Genomic DNA, 15,904 nt, shown 5'->3' with positions numbered 1-15,904 from the left:
TGGTTTCCTGTGTGGGAATTCTTGCACACATAAACCTGTGTACATCCTATGTCATGGGATGTCTGTGAGTTGGTACTGGGTTAGGATGCAGGCTGTGTACAGAGATACAGCAATTTGTATCGTGTGTGCGTGTGTGATGACCCATGGAATAGGAGTATGGTATTCCTATAGGAATATTTTAAGAGATTCATGGTGTTTTTTTTTTGTTGTTGTTTTGTTTTTTATGTATAGACAAAACATGTAATAATCTTTTCACGCAGAAACCATGAAAATATAATTAAGGCTTGTTATTTGCCAATACGGCCACCTCAGTTCTCAAGGGACTGTATTCTTGTGGTTGAAAACAAGATATTAGATGGTGTGATTCTTTCAGCACTACTCCCTCGATGTAGCTAAAGGATTCAAACTGTAGTTGGTTCTTGTGTGTTTGTTGGTTTGTTGTATCCTCCCTGTCTCTTACCCAATCAAGTTTGTGATGGAAATGTCTTGAAAAAGAGGCTGACTCTGCTCCCTCCCTCCCAAGAGGGCTAGGAACACATCACTGGAAGGTCTAGGATTATTTTTTTTTCCTTTATGAAAATATTTACTGGTTCTTTTCTACATTCCTCATGCAGTCTAAACAACACTGAAGCCAAGGGGAGCTGCGTTTGGATTATGAACTTTTTCAGCTTTTTTAGAGCTGAGCTGTGAAATTGCTGGTTAAAAACAAAACAAAAACAACTTTTTTTTTTTTTTTTTTTAAATCATGGGTTCATTTAGGGTATGTCTAAACTGAGGCCATTTTCTCATCAGCTGTAAAATTTCTCATGCTAAAATTGTTCAGCTCCTGAGGCTGTCTGTAACTGCGGAGGCTGTGGACATGCACCTTCCTCTTCTTTGGGCTAGCTGCAAGATGCAATTCCCCACCGCCATTGGTGCTTGCTGTTGTCACTGGTACTGTCCCCTCTCTATTCGCCAGCTGGGGTAACAGCTGTGTGCTCTTTCTCTAAGGTTGGCTGGTTCATTTTGGTCAAAGTAGGTCTGGGCACTGGCCCTGGCCCTGGGCAAGCGGGACACCCATAGCAGAGCAGCAAGCAACTGGTTATCAGCCACCAACCTTTTCCCCATCGCAGCTGGTTGCAGCATCCCCACCTGCTCAGGCTTGTGGGAGAAGCTGCCTGGACCCATGGAGATCACCTGGTCACTTAAAATGCCATGACTAGCAGCTAGCATCTGAGGGGATGCTTTGGCCATCAGTGGCTAGCACAAATTGATTTTAGGACAAACCAAGAAAGTAAAAGGAGAGTTAGGGAAATGTGTTTCTTCTGTCACAGCCATAGATTTGAGCAACTCACAAATGCTCAAACAAATGTATTTTTAGCATTTGTTATTGCCTTCTGGCATTGCAACATTCCTGTCTCATGCCTGTTGTTCTGAGTCACGTTCAGCACATCCATACCCTGAATGCTTCATGCCCTGCAGCTCTGGGAGGAGGAAGGCTGGGACTACAAGGGAAGGGGCTGCACAGAGCCCCTGGCATGGCTGCATGGAGTAGGTTGCCTTGAGAAATCATGGGATAGGAAAGCAGGGGCCACACAAGGCTTTTGAGGCTGGAACTCCAGTTATGGCTTTACTGGATTGTTACTTTTCCAGCAGTGTCACAATCAGGTTTTGGTTTCATCTGGCTTTGAAGACTACTGTGATTTAACCCCAATTATAAATGCTTTGTGTTACAACTAGAGACTAACCTGGTATTTTCAGCATTCACCCTGAATTTCAGAGGTTGGCTGGTGAAATGGTGTCAGCAAAGCCACTAGTCCAAATTTGTATCAGACCTCTGTTTTCTTTAGATAGTGGATTAAAAAAAAATCGAATAGAATATATTGTGTTGACAAAATTACTTTTTTTCTCTTTTTATAATTGCATCTGTATTACTTTTTATTTATTTATTTATTTATTTTAATGGTATAACCATGCAGGAAGAAAGAAGAATTGCAACCTCTATGGCATAGCAATATGAACAGATATCCTGCAGTAAAAAGAAAATAAATCCGTATCCTTAGAGTTCATGAAGAGTCTAAAGATACTTTTCTTTTAAGGTGCTGGATGCTGCTGGAGGTTTAAACCAACTTTACCTCGTGTCTACAGCAGTCAGCTCAGATGTGGTAACCTGGCTGTGTCTAAAGGTTCAGGTTGAAAGCTCAGGACAGCTTTGGTGAAGGTGGCTGATGAAGCTGGGATAGGCGAGCTCTGCCACTTCAAGGATGCTTTTGTTGTTACAGTTATTATGGACAAGTCATTTAGTGTGTAGAAAAAGAACAATGGTATTTGAGAGTGGTGGTTGTAAGAAAAGTCACTTCTCACATGTTTCATTGAGTCTTATCTGACTTCTCTGTTGTGTGTCACATTTCAGAATGGCTGAGGGCTTGCTGTCCCCCCACCAAAATATTGTAGGAGGGAGTGTTGACTGGAAGGGGTTCTACTTGGGCTCTGTAGGTACTTTTGCACCCTATAGATATATCTGTTTGCAAAACAAGTCTGATGTGTCCCTCCAAAAGTGGTCCCTGTTTCTTAAGCTATAGACAAGCTGATATCTCTGATTCAGCCCTTCCACAATTCATGTCTGATCTAAAACTTTTTTTTCTGAAGTCTGGCAAAACTCTGATGGTGTTAAGTGGTGTTGATTGAGCTAAGCTACAGGTTTCTCTTATTGAGCTAGCTGTGAATAATCTTCAGTCTTCTGTTACCATTTATTTTTGGAAATTATTTTAATGGATACTGGTGGTATTTGAGATTGAGATCACTGCTTACACAGAATTTTCCAAGGTTGAGATGAGGGATAAATCTGGTTATTTTGTTTAGTCTGAATTGACCTTCTGCAATAAAATGAAAATAAAGGGATGTCTGTTTTTCATTCTTCATGAGTCATTAAGTCTTGTTATAAGATATAGAAAAGATGGGAGTTTCCTTACATTGCACTTCTTTATCAGGAATAATACAGCGGCAGGAATATACCTATTCAATACTACATTTTAGTGTTTTGGTAAAATAAGGTATATAGAAGTCAGTCCAAAACCACTCGATGACTTAATTAGAAAGCTAAATTAGGAACCATGTTTGTTGAATGGTCATTGTGTTTGATCTAGCCTGGGCCATGCTGCTTTGGGCTTCTTGTGATTAGAACATACACACTTCCAATACATTCTTTCTTTCTTATTTTAGCAATTCATCAAAATGAAGAAAACAACAGTCAAGAAAAAAGAGGGCTAGAAGAGCTCAAGGATACCTCTGATGCTCAGGTAAATGTATAAGATTAACAGCATCTCAGAGACTTTTTCAGATCTACAAGTTGAAGGATCTGTTTCTGATAGCTCTTTAGTACTGGGAAATGGATTTCCCCCAGTGTTCTGAGTGGGGAGCCCATAGGAAAGAGAAAGTCTGCTGGATCATGTCATATGTGACTATTTAGAATAAGATTGATGATCACCCTGGGAATTAATCCCATGATGTTGAAATCGGGCAGCATTTTTAAACTCTCTCTGCTCTTTCTAGATAATACACATAGCATATACCAGATGTGAAAATAAAATGAGATGTGTTTAAGAGGCAAGGGCATATGACATTTTGATTGAAATTTAATCACTGTAAGTAGACATGCAATAAAATGAGGATACTTAAGAGTCACTTGAGTATAAGCAACAACCTTTTTTCTTTCCTTCCCTAACTGCCCTCATTTACAACCAAAGCATGCTTCTAGATATTACTCAGAAGAAATTTAACTACATTCTCAAGTATTTTACTGTGGGATTTCTTACCCCTTTTGATTTTGTGAATCTGTTTTGATTAATCTTCTGTTCATTCAGTCATTCAGTTCACTCATTCAAACTGAGCAAGCATAACTATATTAATCATTGTACTGGTACTGATTATTGTTTCTACTTTAAAATTGATTTCTCCCATTTTTGACTTTTTTTTTTTTTAATTCTTCTCTGCCTCTTGAAAATCTTATATCTCCCACCAGTTGTCACCTCTTCTTTTCCTGACACATACAGCTTGTTGTTCCTATCTCTGACTTCTTTCTTTACATTTTGCCAGCTATGATCTATGAGAAGCAGGATTTGCACTGATGTCTGACTAACACCATTCTAATAGGTACAAGCCCTGCACCCATGTCAGCAATACCTGTATCTTTCTAGAGGTACAGGTTCTCTTGAGCACTGTGAGTGCAGAAGAGACTGCAGACACCTTCTGTAGCACACCTGGATCATGACAGACACCTTGAGGGTGCAGGCACAAGAGCCGGGGAGCATGTGGACATACCTCTTGTATCAGCCTGGAACTGGGACTTTTAGCACAGTCTTCACAGTAGTACTTGAGCAAGGTGTTCAGAAATGACCTTTGCTTTTCTGTTCTTAATTGCAGCAAGTCACTAAGCTGTTTTGAAAAGAAAAAAGTGTAGGAGCCCTAAGGCATGAAAATTTTGTTACCTAACTGATTCCTAAATGACGTCAGTGTGACAAAGAGGGTCAGTCCTCTTACACTTGTGTGTGCACTAACATCACTGAAAAAAAATAATCTGGTTTACCATTTTCTTTTCCATGTTTCATAAATGCTCTGTTTTACTTGATGTTTGTAATTATTATTTTGGGGAAACACTTTTTGCATTTATATAAGAGATATGAAAGGAAAGACTACAATGTGCGCTCAAAGCTCATAAGTAGACAGCTAGTAAGACTGCATAGTCAGATGACCAAAAAACCATAAGAATTAATTGTTGGTGTTTCTTTGCTCAGATCTTATTTGGTTGTAAATCACCTTCTAAAGTTTACAAGAATTTGAAACACATTTAAAATTAATTATCAATTGAGCAGTTAACAGAAGTGTTGAAGTAGTCAACGGCGAAGAGAGCAGTGGCTTTGTCAAAGCAACTGTAGCTCTAATTTGTTCATTAGTCCCATAAAAACGACATTCTGCAAACACTGAATACAGTTTGGGTTAAGGGTGTGAATGATTTTTTCACTTTAGCGGGACCATGCAAGTGACTTGGAGCGAAGCAAATGATCTGTCTAGACAGTGGTGTATGGTTTTTAGTTTTCAGGTTGATCAAAGGTGAAGCCTGTAATAATTAAATTGTTTTCAAAAGATGCAGACAGAGACAGAGGTACAGTGGGGAAAAAAATCTCTTCTGTTAGCAAAGTTTCAGGGTGCGGTGCCTGCTCTAAACTCTACTCTGTTAAGCATAGAATTATCATGCCTTGGAGTTAGGTTACAAAACTGTTTGAAACGTGAAGAAAATTCAGTACAGGGATTTTTGAAAGTGAGCACGCTATAAACAGTGTGCCATCCTGTCATCATGGGGATGTTTTAATTCACCTCCATGTCACTACTAGCATATTCATTTATGGCTTTTGCAGATGAAATATTTTCCAAGGGATGTGCTGAAAAAGAAAATGTATTGCCCGCATCTTTCCTTTTCCAACCTCAGTATTGACTAATTCATTTTCTTTACCTTATTCCATTTCAAATATTCCATAAACACCTTTATTTTAGTAGTTTTGTGCTGTGAATGGTAGTGAAGCCTCACTATAAAGCTCCTACATTATGCTATCATTCAGACAGTTAAAGCCGGTTAAAATATGCAATTTCATAATTTTCACCTTCACATAGGTTAGTACTTGCATCTCTGCTGATATACATGAATCAGAGGGCTAAGCACAAACATCTGAGCATGCAGGATTGTGTAGGTTGTGTGCCTGCACAAAATACAGATTGCAATTGCATTTTACAAGTAGGATTTCTGGTCTTTACCCTTTTGCCTAAGAGCTTTAGAGGTATTACTTGAAAATTAAATTCATATTGACAAGTGAAAATGACCAGTAATATGAGACTAACAGTATCTTCACAACCAGCTTTTAGAAGCTGTCATCAATTAATTAGTTGAGATGGATGGTTTCTTATATTATTAAGCAGAAAGATTTATAGTGGAAAGTCAGTATAATTGAGGAAAATGGAATTAAGAGTGAGGGATTTGTATTTTCGTTCTTAATTATGAAAAAGCATATTTAGACTTTTGTGTTTTAAGCGTTATTTACTGCCAGAGCCAAATAAGTACACTTAACTTGATATTACTCTAACTTTCTCAGAAAATTTTAGTTGACTTTTTATCCTCCAGCAGCCCAATATAATAAATATATTTTTTCCATTCTTTACAATTCTTTAAATTAAAAAACAGTGGGGGGAGTAGGCACATGCTAAAAAGTAATGTCTCTACTTGGTGGTTATTTGAAGCAGGAGGATAACAGAATTCTTTAAAGAAATTCTCAGTTTGAATACAGGCAGTATTTGTGGCAGGGATAATGGGCTTGTAGCTAGTGTTACTTCTTCCGTGGGATGCTTATCTGTGTAGAAAGCAATAGCATGTTCTGCCTGAACACACAGTGAAAGGGGGTGAGGGCCATGTGCTCAAAAAGTAGCCTTTTTCCAGGATGTTTCTTCCACTTGAACATCCTGAAGCTGGTTGTTCCCTCCAAAGTGAGATCCCTCTTCCTCAGCTTAAAATAAGAGTTTTAGCCTTTAAGTTTTGCTTCGCAGGCTGGAGATCAATACTTGTTCAGCAGACTGAGTGGGGCATTCCTGTTGGATATCTGACATCTGAAGAATGGGAACATGTAACCATCCATGCCTCTTGTAGATCATGGTCTGACTTCTCTGGGTGCAAAGTAAAGGTGTGAAAAGTGCCCCTACAGTAGTTATAGCCCAAATCCAGAGAGGCTGCAGATCTGTATAGTCCCAAAGCCATAACACTGAGTTTTCCTTAGCCTACAAGCCTGCGTGGATTAGAGTGCACAGATGTTACACTCTGCTAGAAGCATCCATAAGCCATGAAATAAGCTGGCTTGGCTCTAGTTGATGTCCCCACATCAGCCAAATCTGTGATAATGGTCTAGGCTCCCTGTGTATATTAGTGGAGAAAAATGTGAGTTTTAGGAAAGAAATCATTTGGCTATTTTAAAAAGTACTGTAGAGTTAAATAAATAAAAATATTACCCTTCATAGGTACCTCTTCTATATTGATTAAAGAGAGTCTGGACAACTAGTTCATTGTATTCTTCTGCATTTGATAAAATCCATCTCACTTCTGATCTGCAGGTGATAAGTGTGTCAAAGTTGGCTAATAAATCCATATGCATGATTTGGGAGATGAGGAGCTAATCTCATAGAAAATGTAAGGATCTTCAAGTTTGGCACTACAATTCCTTATTTTTTGGTGGATTTCAGACCTTCATACCAGTGCTTAGATTCATTATCTGAAAAGGTTTTGTGCCTCAGGAGGTTGGGGATGAAGCATAGAACATGCAAAGCACAGGCTGTATCCCAAATTCTTTCCTTCTCTAGAGTACAAGTCACTGATGGAGGCTTGTGAGGAGATTCATCCAGACTGTTTTATGAATTTTTGAGCAAACACTGATTCAATAAAACTCAGGATGAGTAGTAGAAAGACAAGTGTGGAGGATAAAGGTTTATTTGCAGATTGCCTCTGAAGTCATATAGCAATAACATAGCTGTGCCACATGCCAAGGCATATGCAGTGCTATCAGGAAACATCTGGGTTAATAAAAGCTGTGCAGTATCATCGAGCCAGTTCTTGATGCAGAGGCTATATCCATGACCATATCATGGATAGTAATATTAGCCACTGACTGCAGTGAGCAATTTAGCCTGTCAGCTGACTTTCTAAGGCATGGGTCTGGTGTACCTGTGTGCAAGCATGAATCTGAATTTATTTATACAACCTTGTTATAAAACAACCAGTGTTGCATGTTATGGTGAAATGCTATCAGCATAGCTTATATAAGTGGCAGAATATCAGCTAAAAAGTAGTTCTAGTGTAGTTTTTAAAGTAAATCTCATTTTCTATCCTAAACAGAATTGGACTATATAATTTGTTTTAAGTAGAATACTTAAATGTGGTGCAACTTTCTTTTACCTCTTACAGCTTGCATACATGAAAAATTGGTGGAGCTGGAGCGATGGGAATTGCAGCCTGTTATTTTTAGGAGTGACTGTGTTGCGCTTCATTCTTTTTCCAGGGCTGTTCCTGGCTAACTTTCCCATGAGTTTTTAACCTCTTGCGCTTGTTCTGATGTAACAGGAAACAGGCTGACAGGAACAAACAAAACACAGCATATCAGTCGCACACATAGTAGCACTTGATTTAGTTAGCCCTGCCTTCGTTCCTCCAAAGTAGACACATTTGGAGGTTCAGATGTGCCTCAGCTCTTGAGTTGTTTCCCAGGGAGCAGCATTTGTGTTTAGCGAGCGGCACGGAGTTCCAGCAAATATGATCAAACAGATGCATTTCTTTTAAGGTTGAAATTTTGTGGCAGTGCCATGTCCTGGGATTGTGGATTTAAGTATCTGTTTGCTCTTTCTCCCACCCTTAAGGCAGGGGTTTTGTGCAAGCTTCAGGAAAGAGATGACATTGGACGGATTGAGCTAGTCCAGAAGCTGGCACGAGAAAACTGTCAGTTTTTGCAGGCGGATAGAAAACAACCAGAGAAGACTGAACAAGTAAGACATTTCTTGTTTGGGTTTTCTTGTTTGTTTCTGGTAGGGGAGGGAGATTTAGGTCAGTAAACTGAAATAGCAAAGCTGATGGTCAGATTCCAGGACACACATTAGTCATGGGGCTACAGCTGTTCTCTTCTGTCATTTACATTTCTCTGAAGTGCATTGAATTCAATAATTGTCAGCACACTTAAATTATTATGTTGTCAGTAACGGTCAGTTACTATTATTAATATCTTATGTGTGATGAAAAAGCAGATTATTTCAGGATGCTTAACACCAAATTGTTAGTGATTATGAAATTCTTGTCCTTTTTAGGATGTGTTTATACAACGCATAAGGAATATGAGTGCTCAGAGTATTTAATTTATCTTAAAGAAAATTACTTTGCTGCTTTGGAAAGAAGCATTGGCTGGAGCTTTTCAGAGTGAATTAAAAAGGATAGGGAGTTCAGCAGTTTCATAAAAAAAAAAAAGTGCTTTCAACCAAAGTTATACTAAAGAAAGCAGTATTCTCTTTAATGCTCCTGAAAGCACTTATTCAAATGTTAATAACTGGATTTGAAAAGTCACTAAAACATGACTACTCTGCTTATAGCACAATGTATCCTAGTTTTGTTCTCCTGCTAAAGATTTCTATTATGATTGCATATTCAGCCAAAGGTGCCCAGGCTAATAACTGCAAGAAACAACAAAAATCCTACGTTGTCCTCGTGTATCTTGCTGTCATATATATGTAATTTCTTCCATTTTCTACTTGCTGGACAGCAGAAGAAAGACTTACGCTTTAGAAAAGAATTACTTTTCAGCTCCTCTGCAAGCTCCTTCCTACTGAAGTAAGGCTGTACAAAGGAAAAAGAGAAAGAGGAATTCTTATTTCGGAGCTTCACGCAGTTCTGTTCAGCAGTGCATAAGGTCTAGTCTCATGTAGTTAAATATGCAATTGTATCAGTAGGTGCGCACAAGGGAGGAGAGTAATTAGCCAGGCGCAAATCCCTGAGATTGAATTGTTCCTCAGCTGATTCACTGGCCGTGGACAGCTGGCAGAATTTCCATATATCTATAAACCGTATCAGCAAAGTGCAATTAAAAGTTTAGGAGCTTAAGCAAAGAAGATTTTAAGCCAGGAAAGGTTCCTAATTGTGTTTTGGGATTTTGAAGCAAGATTACAGGCTTTGTGGGCAGAGGGGAGAAGGGTATATTGGGACGGATAGTCCAAAAATTCAGTAGTGTTTTTGCTGCTTACTCCAGTCACTGCAGAGGGTGGTGGGGTGTCAGCTGTGGTTTTGCAGCTATGCAGATTACAGCACAGCTCTAAAAATGGAAAAGAAAGAGGCGCTCAGCTTTTCTTCTCATTTGAAAAGTATGATGCATCGCAATAGCTGCTATTTAGGACTTGAATGGCTCCAGTTTAGCAGCAGCTCGAGCGAGCTGCTCATGTTCTTACTGGGTGGTATAACACAGCAGTTATTGCTCTTGGGTAACGATGTGCCTTTAGACCTAGGAGTGCCAGGAAATACAAAAGCTCCCTGAGAGCCTTTGCAGCCCAAGTACAGGTCCTTCCTCATATGCCCTTTATTTCTAGATGGGGAGCATCTTACAGCTAGCACTGGCAATAACAAGTTTCAGTGTGCTCCCCCCACTCCTTTCTGTACTTTGCTGGTTGTAGGGTGGGTGGTGATGTGGCTGTTACCTACTGGCCTGGCAGCCCATGCCCAGCTGTGAGAGAGGCTTGCAGCCCTCAGTGGGGGCACTAAGACCCCAGCTCACTTATTTCATTAGGAATATACACCAGAAAGGCACCATTGAATGGGGGTAAGGTGTGGCACAGGCTTCTCAGTTTAGCTTAGTCAAGTAATTTACTGCCTCTGGGAGGAAAAAAAAGAAAAAAAAAACATTGCCATGGTGGGGGCGGTGGGAACTCAGGTCAGGAACATTCAGGAAGATGTGAGCGTCCATCCCTTCCTCTCCCTCCCTTCCCATCCGAGAGCTGCTCTGGCGCATGTGGCAGGATTTGGCTCTGGGCAGAGTTCACTCCTGCTGGCAGCTGTTCCTGCTCTTCTCTGAGGAGCAGAGCAGCAGGTTATTGCTGGGAGTGTTGCCTGTCTGTGGGCTTCTGGAGCTCCCCCCAGTCCTGCTGCTGCGGGAGTGATGGCAGATTCATTGGCATCAGCTTACTGCCCAATCCCCGGTGCTCAGTCGAAATGTTAGAGGAACAACATGTTCAGGGTGTGGTGTCCTTACAAACTGATGTGTAGCATGTCTGTCTTTCTTTCTTTCTTTCTTTCTTTCTCTCTCTTTCTCTCTCTCTTTCTCTCTCTCTTTCTTTCTTCTTTTTAAAAAGCTTTCTCTTAGATTGCTTTCTCAGAAACACAGGATAATGCACGCTCCCTATAGGCAGTAAAACGGAGCCTCTTGGCATGTTCTCCACAGGACCCTCATTTCTCAGCAAGCATCTCTGCACTAAAGCTTTCACCAGCGTTCCCTCCTGGTGAGCTCAAGCTGCGCTTTCACGGATGGTCTGCCTTCCTCAGAAGGCTGCCATTCGCTCTGTAAATGCAATGCACGAGCATCCCGCAGGGCCCCTCGTTCAGTACGGCAGGAGCTGGCTGGCTAGGTCTGGGCCTAAAACTGCTGTTTCCTAGATGGCCGAGGGGGTATTGGGGCGCAAAATGGAGTTTTGATTTGTTGTCCACTGGGAATATGGAATAGAATAATAGAATTACTTTGGTTGGAAAAGACCTTAAGATCACCAAGTTCGATCATCTGCCTAACACTACCAAGTCCATCACTAACCCATGCCCCTTAATGTCACATCCACTCATCTCTTAAATGCCTCCAGGGAAAGTAACTCCACGGCTTCCCTGGACAGCCTGTTCCAGTGTCTAACCACCCTTCCCATGAAGAAATTCTTCCTGATATCTAATCTAAACCTCCCTTAGCATAACTTCAGGCCATTTCCTCATGTCATAATGTGAAAAGGAAATGTCTGATGTGAAAAGGAGAAAATAAAAAACAAAGAACCTTGAGCACAGGGCTAAAATTCTGAATATGCATACTTCAAGTCTAAGTGGACTATATTCCACACCTCTCACTCATGTAAAAATGCCAGGAAAATGGAATTGTGGCTCCTCTCTTGCTACTCACTGTGTTTCTAAAACAGATCTTTTCAGACTAGTACAATGTCTCATTTTTTTTCTGTCAACTGAAGAATGTGGTACCCAGTGTACCCAATAGCTTTTTCCTATAAAATGGATGAGATGTGGAGCTGCTTGGGGAAAGGAACCTTGCCTGTCTTTGTAGCCCTGAGTGTGATGGGGATCTAGTCTGTGGCAGGGCTGGTAAGCCCTTCTGTGGCTCCAGTAACTAATGACCAACTTCAACTGGATCTGGGAATGGAGCTTCTTGACTCATGTAGGAAAGGTAAATGACAAGTGGGGAGTCCAAAATGCCTGGTCTTCCTACAGTGCAGAGGCTTTGGGGCAGATATACCTAACTGTGTTTTTCAAGGTATGATGCTGGGGGCTGTGGTCTGTGGCCTACAGTGGGCAGGTGAAACGTTCATTGCTTTGGGCTGCTGGTTCAGAATGAGGTGAAATACAATTATTTTTTCTCAGAAAGAAAAGCAGATGGTCTGGGAGAGGGGAAATGTGTCAGCTGGGTGGTTCACAGGAGGAAACAGCTCATTTAGGAATTGAGGTAGCAGAGATAACAGGGTCCTTGGGCTTGGATGTGTTCTGGAGGGCACAAAATGGGGTACATATATATGCTGATTTTGTAAATGCTTACGTTTTTACTTCATACTTCATACAACATCCAAGTCAGAAAGTCCACACTCTTTTAGTTTCAGGTTTGTGGTATGTGCTTTTTTTTTTTTTTCTTTATAATTTAAAAACTTTTGTCCACAAGCTCTGTTGTATGTGAACTGCTTATTTTTTTCTGGCACCACAAGCTTGTTATGACCAGGTTATACAGGTAGATTGGAATTTGAGACACTTCTGCAGCACAGTGCCAAACTCCTCTCTAGTGAATATACTGTTTGCAAAATTCTCTAACTGTAATAGTGCTTACAGACTTGTTGAGTAAAACAAAAACTAATTTACAATGTTTTTTTTTTTTTTTTTTTTTTTTTTTTTCCCATTCTCACTTGTTAATGTGTTAGAATAAGGTTCTTAATTAAGGCAATGAACCTACCATATGTGTTAGGTTTCCTAAACTTCAGTTTTGCTAATGAGTAAATAGTAGTAAATAAGCTTCTAAATAGGCAGATCAGCATCTTCTCTGAAATGTCTCATTCCTACAAGGTAAAAATGTGTTGATAACCGTTTTGTTTTATTTTATTTTATTTACTTGCCTAAGATGCACAGAAGTTATTTTAACTTCAAATGTGGGCTAGACTAAAAATAACTATGCAAGCTTGCAGTTGTAATTTTATCATTACAAGCAAATTGTGCTCATAAGCCTGGGAAAAATGAAAATGGAATATTTGTGTTTTTATGTTATTTAAATATTTCATTCCTTTAAGATATAATATAGAAAACAAGCTCTGTACATAAAGCTATTTGAAATTGTCATTGTTTTTTTGGTCAAGTGTACATTTGAGATGCATATGCATCTACATTATATCTTCTTTTGGACCTTCTTTTAAGCACCTTCAGGCTCACTTAAATAATGCCTTTGTAAGGGACTTGATGCTATTTGTACAGTATTTCAAGGTACTAATTCAATGAAGTGTTGAACTGATTAAGAAAATCCCATCCTTTTATAAAGTCATTGTCTTAACAAAACTGTAAAAGTGTTGTAAAAGTCTTTTCACCTCAGCAACACAGGGAAAATATTCTCTAGGTTATACTGTTTTTTCATAGTCAGATGAGAATTGCAAATTCACACTAATGTTCAAAGAAAATTGACAATTCTCTAATGTGTAGAGACCAACCAAAGAATAAAAATCCATTTATTCAACTGCATAAATTATATTCTTATCTGGGGCTATTTCAGTACCTCAGTGCATTGGTGGGGAGGGAAGTGTTTCCTAAATCTGGTAATCCCTTTACAGATTAATGTATGTATTAATAAGAGTTACACGCTGTTTAAAAGTATGAACGTACATACAGCTTGAAAGTATTGATTCTGTGACTTAGCCAATTCAAGATGAAAGAGCTATATCATAGCAAGGCAGGTACATTTTCAGAAGGACAACAGATATTTAAGGACAGTTTTGTTAATTTACTGGGCACTAACTTTTGTAATCAGTGGTCTCATTAAGAAGACGGATGATTTGCTCACTGAAGCAGGTTCGTGGACGGGCTGAGGCTGTTAAAAGGCTTACAAAAGAAGATTAACGATTTAGAGCCTGGGGTTGTACAGATTACTCACAACTGAAGAATTTCTTGAGGAAATTCCAGCCATGAGACATCAAGGTTATTTCAGGGTGCACCTATCTGTCCAGCTGGATGCCTGCAAAGCGAGCAGAATGAATGTCAGGACATGCCCGGAGTTGCAGTGGTCATTACCTTGGCAAAGCGACGTCCTTGTGCTGATGCAGTCATTGGTTTGGTTGTCAGAAGTCAGGGCTTGGATGAAAAATATTCTTTAAAACAAGTGATATCCAATGATGTCTGAATGCAGAAGGCGACTGAAATCTGTGCTTTACTTTTTAAAAAAAGTCATCGTTACTTTTGTTACGTCTTCTCTGGCTGGGGTAGATCGATTAGGTGCCTTGAGTGTAGATTTACTGTTTTTGTCTCCCTTTTATTACAATGGAGGTTATTTTGTATCTGCAGCAGAACTGTGGATCAAATGGACATAACAGAGATAGCACAGTCAGTGTTTGTGGGTACTTTCGTGGCTTAAATAGAGATGAGATGGTATAGATATCTGAAATCATTGGAACAGAAGGAATTTAGCTATTTTCCTTCATATTTCTTCAGTCCTACAGCGTTAGCAGAGGCAACTGTAACAGGGAAAGATGTTTGCAATTTTGACTTTGTAGACTTCAACTAAAAGCCAAGAAAAACAACAACAAAAAAAAGTTAATCAGTGAGGTTGTCAGTTTATTGCTCTGATTAAGAGTAAGCAATTAAGAGATAGGTGCATGCTTGCCATGGAGGTAACCTGAAGTTCAAGTCTCTAGCCTGAATGAGGAACAGGGACACGGATTAGTTCTGTCATGTTCCAGAGCGTGTCCTGTTCCTGAATGTCGATCTTTCATCTGCTGGAATGAATACATAGCCCCAGGTGATCACCTGCTCTGGGTAAGCCAACCTCTTTATCTTTTGAGAAGAAAAGACTTCTGCATGTCCTAGGATCTTTTCAGTGTGGAACAGGCACAGGCATCTTTTTGAAACGGAAAAAGTTGAACAGAGATTCAAAAAAATTTCCTGTTCAAAAAAGTTGAACAGGAAACTGCTCAGATGTAGAATGGGGATTGCTTGGCTGCTAGAAAAAAGATTTGTTTCAGTCTCTTGGAAGGCTTTTTTTTTTTTTTTTTTAATAAAAGTATTTTTATTTTCCTATGTTTTTAAGAGAATTTACTATTCCTTTTGTTGAGTCTGCTTAATTTGGCCCATGTTTTGGATGATAACGCCCGACTGCCAGCTGTGCAAAGAGACCGTGAGGTGGTAAGATCTTTCTTCCTGTAAAAAATCCCACAATGGAGGAGATTCACGCTTGTGCTCACATGATGTGCTGTGCGTGTAGGATGGGAGCATGTGCAGGATACTGGGAAACTCACTCTTTTCCTTTGAGTCAGGTTTTGTATTCCCATAATACTTTCTTTCCTCCAGATGCTTGGCCTAGCATTTAAAAGAAAAGAAAGCCTAATTTGTGCCTCTTTGATTTATTCTGTAACATTAAAGGACTTTGTATAGAAGGAAATTCCACGCACACATTTTGCCTGCTGGGCTTTCTTTGGTGTGGGCGATGACTCACTCCTGCATGTGACAATAGTTTAGCTAATGGGGCGGAGGGGGTAAAAAGGGCAAGTGGTATCCCACAGGCTAACACTGAATGCTGGGAGTCCCAACACTTGGATTTTATTTTTGACTCTATTGGTTATTTAATATGTAACCTTCTCTAGGTCCTGTCCCTTCTCTGCACCTTTGTTTACCCAGATATAAAACGGGGTCCTGAACAGCAGGACCTTGAAGGGGTGCTATAAAACCTGCGGTAATTAGTGTTGATAGATTGCTTTGAGATCCTTGAGATACGGTTTGGGCATCCCAGCAAGCTGGAGGCGGGCTGGACTTTGAGCTACTGAGGGCCAGGGAGGAGATATCTTACAAACCTGAGCAGGGCAGCAGCAAGGCCAGCAGCTGCAGTCACTCAGCAGCCTGGGGTTCCACCGCTCCCAACACCTT

The 15,904-nt window shown here is 40.0% G+C and overlaps 1 protein-coding gene across 1 annotated transcript in view; it reads left to right on the top strand.

Moving 5' to 3' along the window:
- The window catches only part of RAPGEF5 (Rap guanine nucleotide exchange factor 5), a 161,556-nt gene that overhangs the window by 63,244 nt on the left and 82,408 nt on the right, over nt 1–15,904 (top strand). The window contains exons 8-9 of the mRNA XM_068674166.1: nt 3,202–3,278; nt 8,425–8,550. Of these exons, the coding sequence (XP_068530267.1) occupies nt 3,202–3,278; nt 8,425–8,550 (203 nt within the window). The remainder of the gene's footprint in view (nt 1–3,201; nt 3,279–8,424; nt 8,551–15,904) is intronic.

Source organism: Anas acuta, chromosome 2 (genome assembly GCF_963932015.1).
Source record: "Anas acuta chromosome 2, bAnaAcu1.1, whole genome shotgun sequence".
Lineage (NCBI taxonomy): Eukaryota > Metazoa > Chordata > Aves > Anseriformes > Anatidae > Anas > Anas acuta.
The sequence above is the reverse complement of the archived record's forward strand: the minus strand, read 5'-3'. Positions and strand labels throughout refer to the sequence as shown.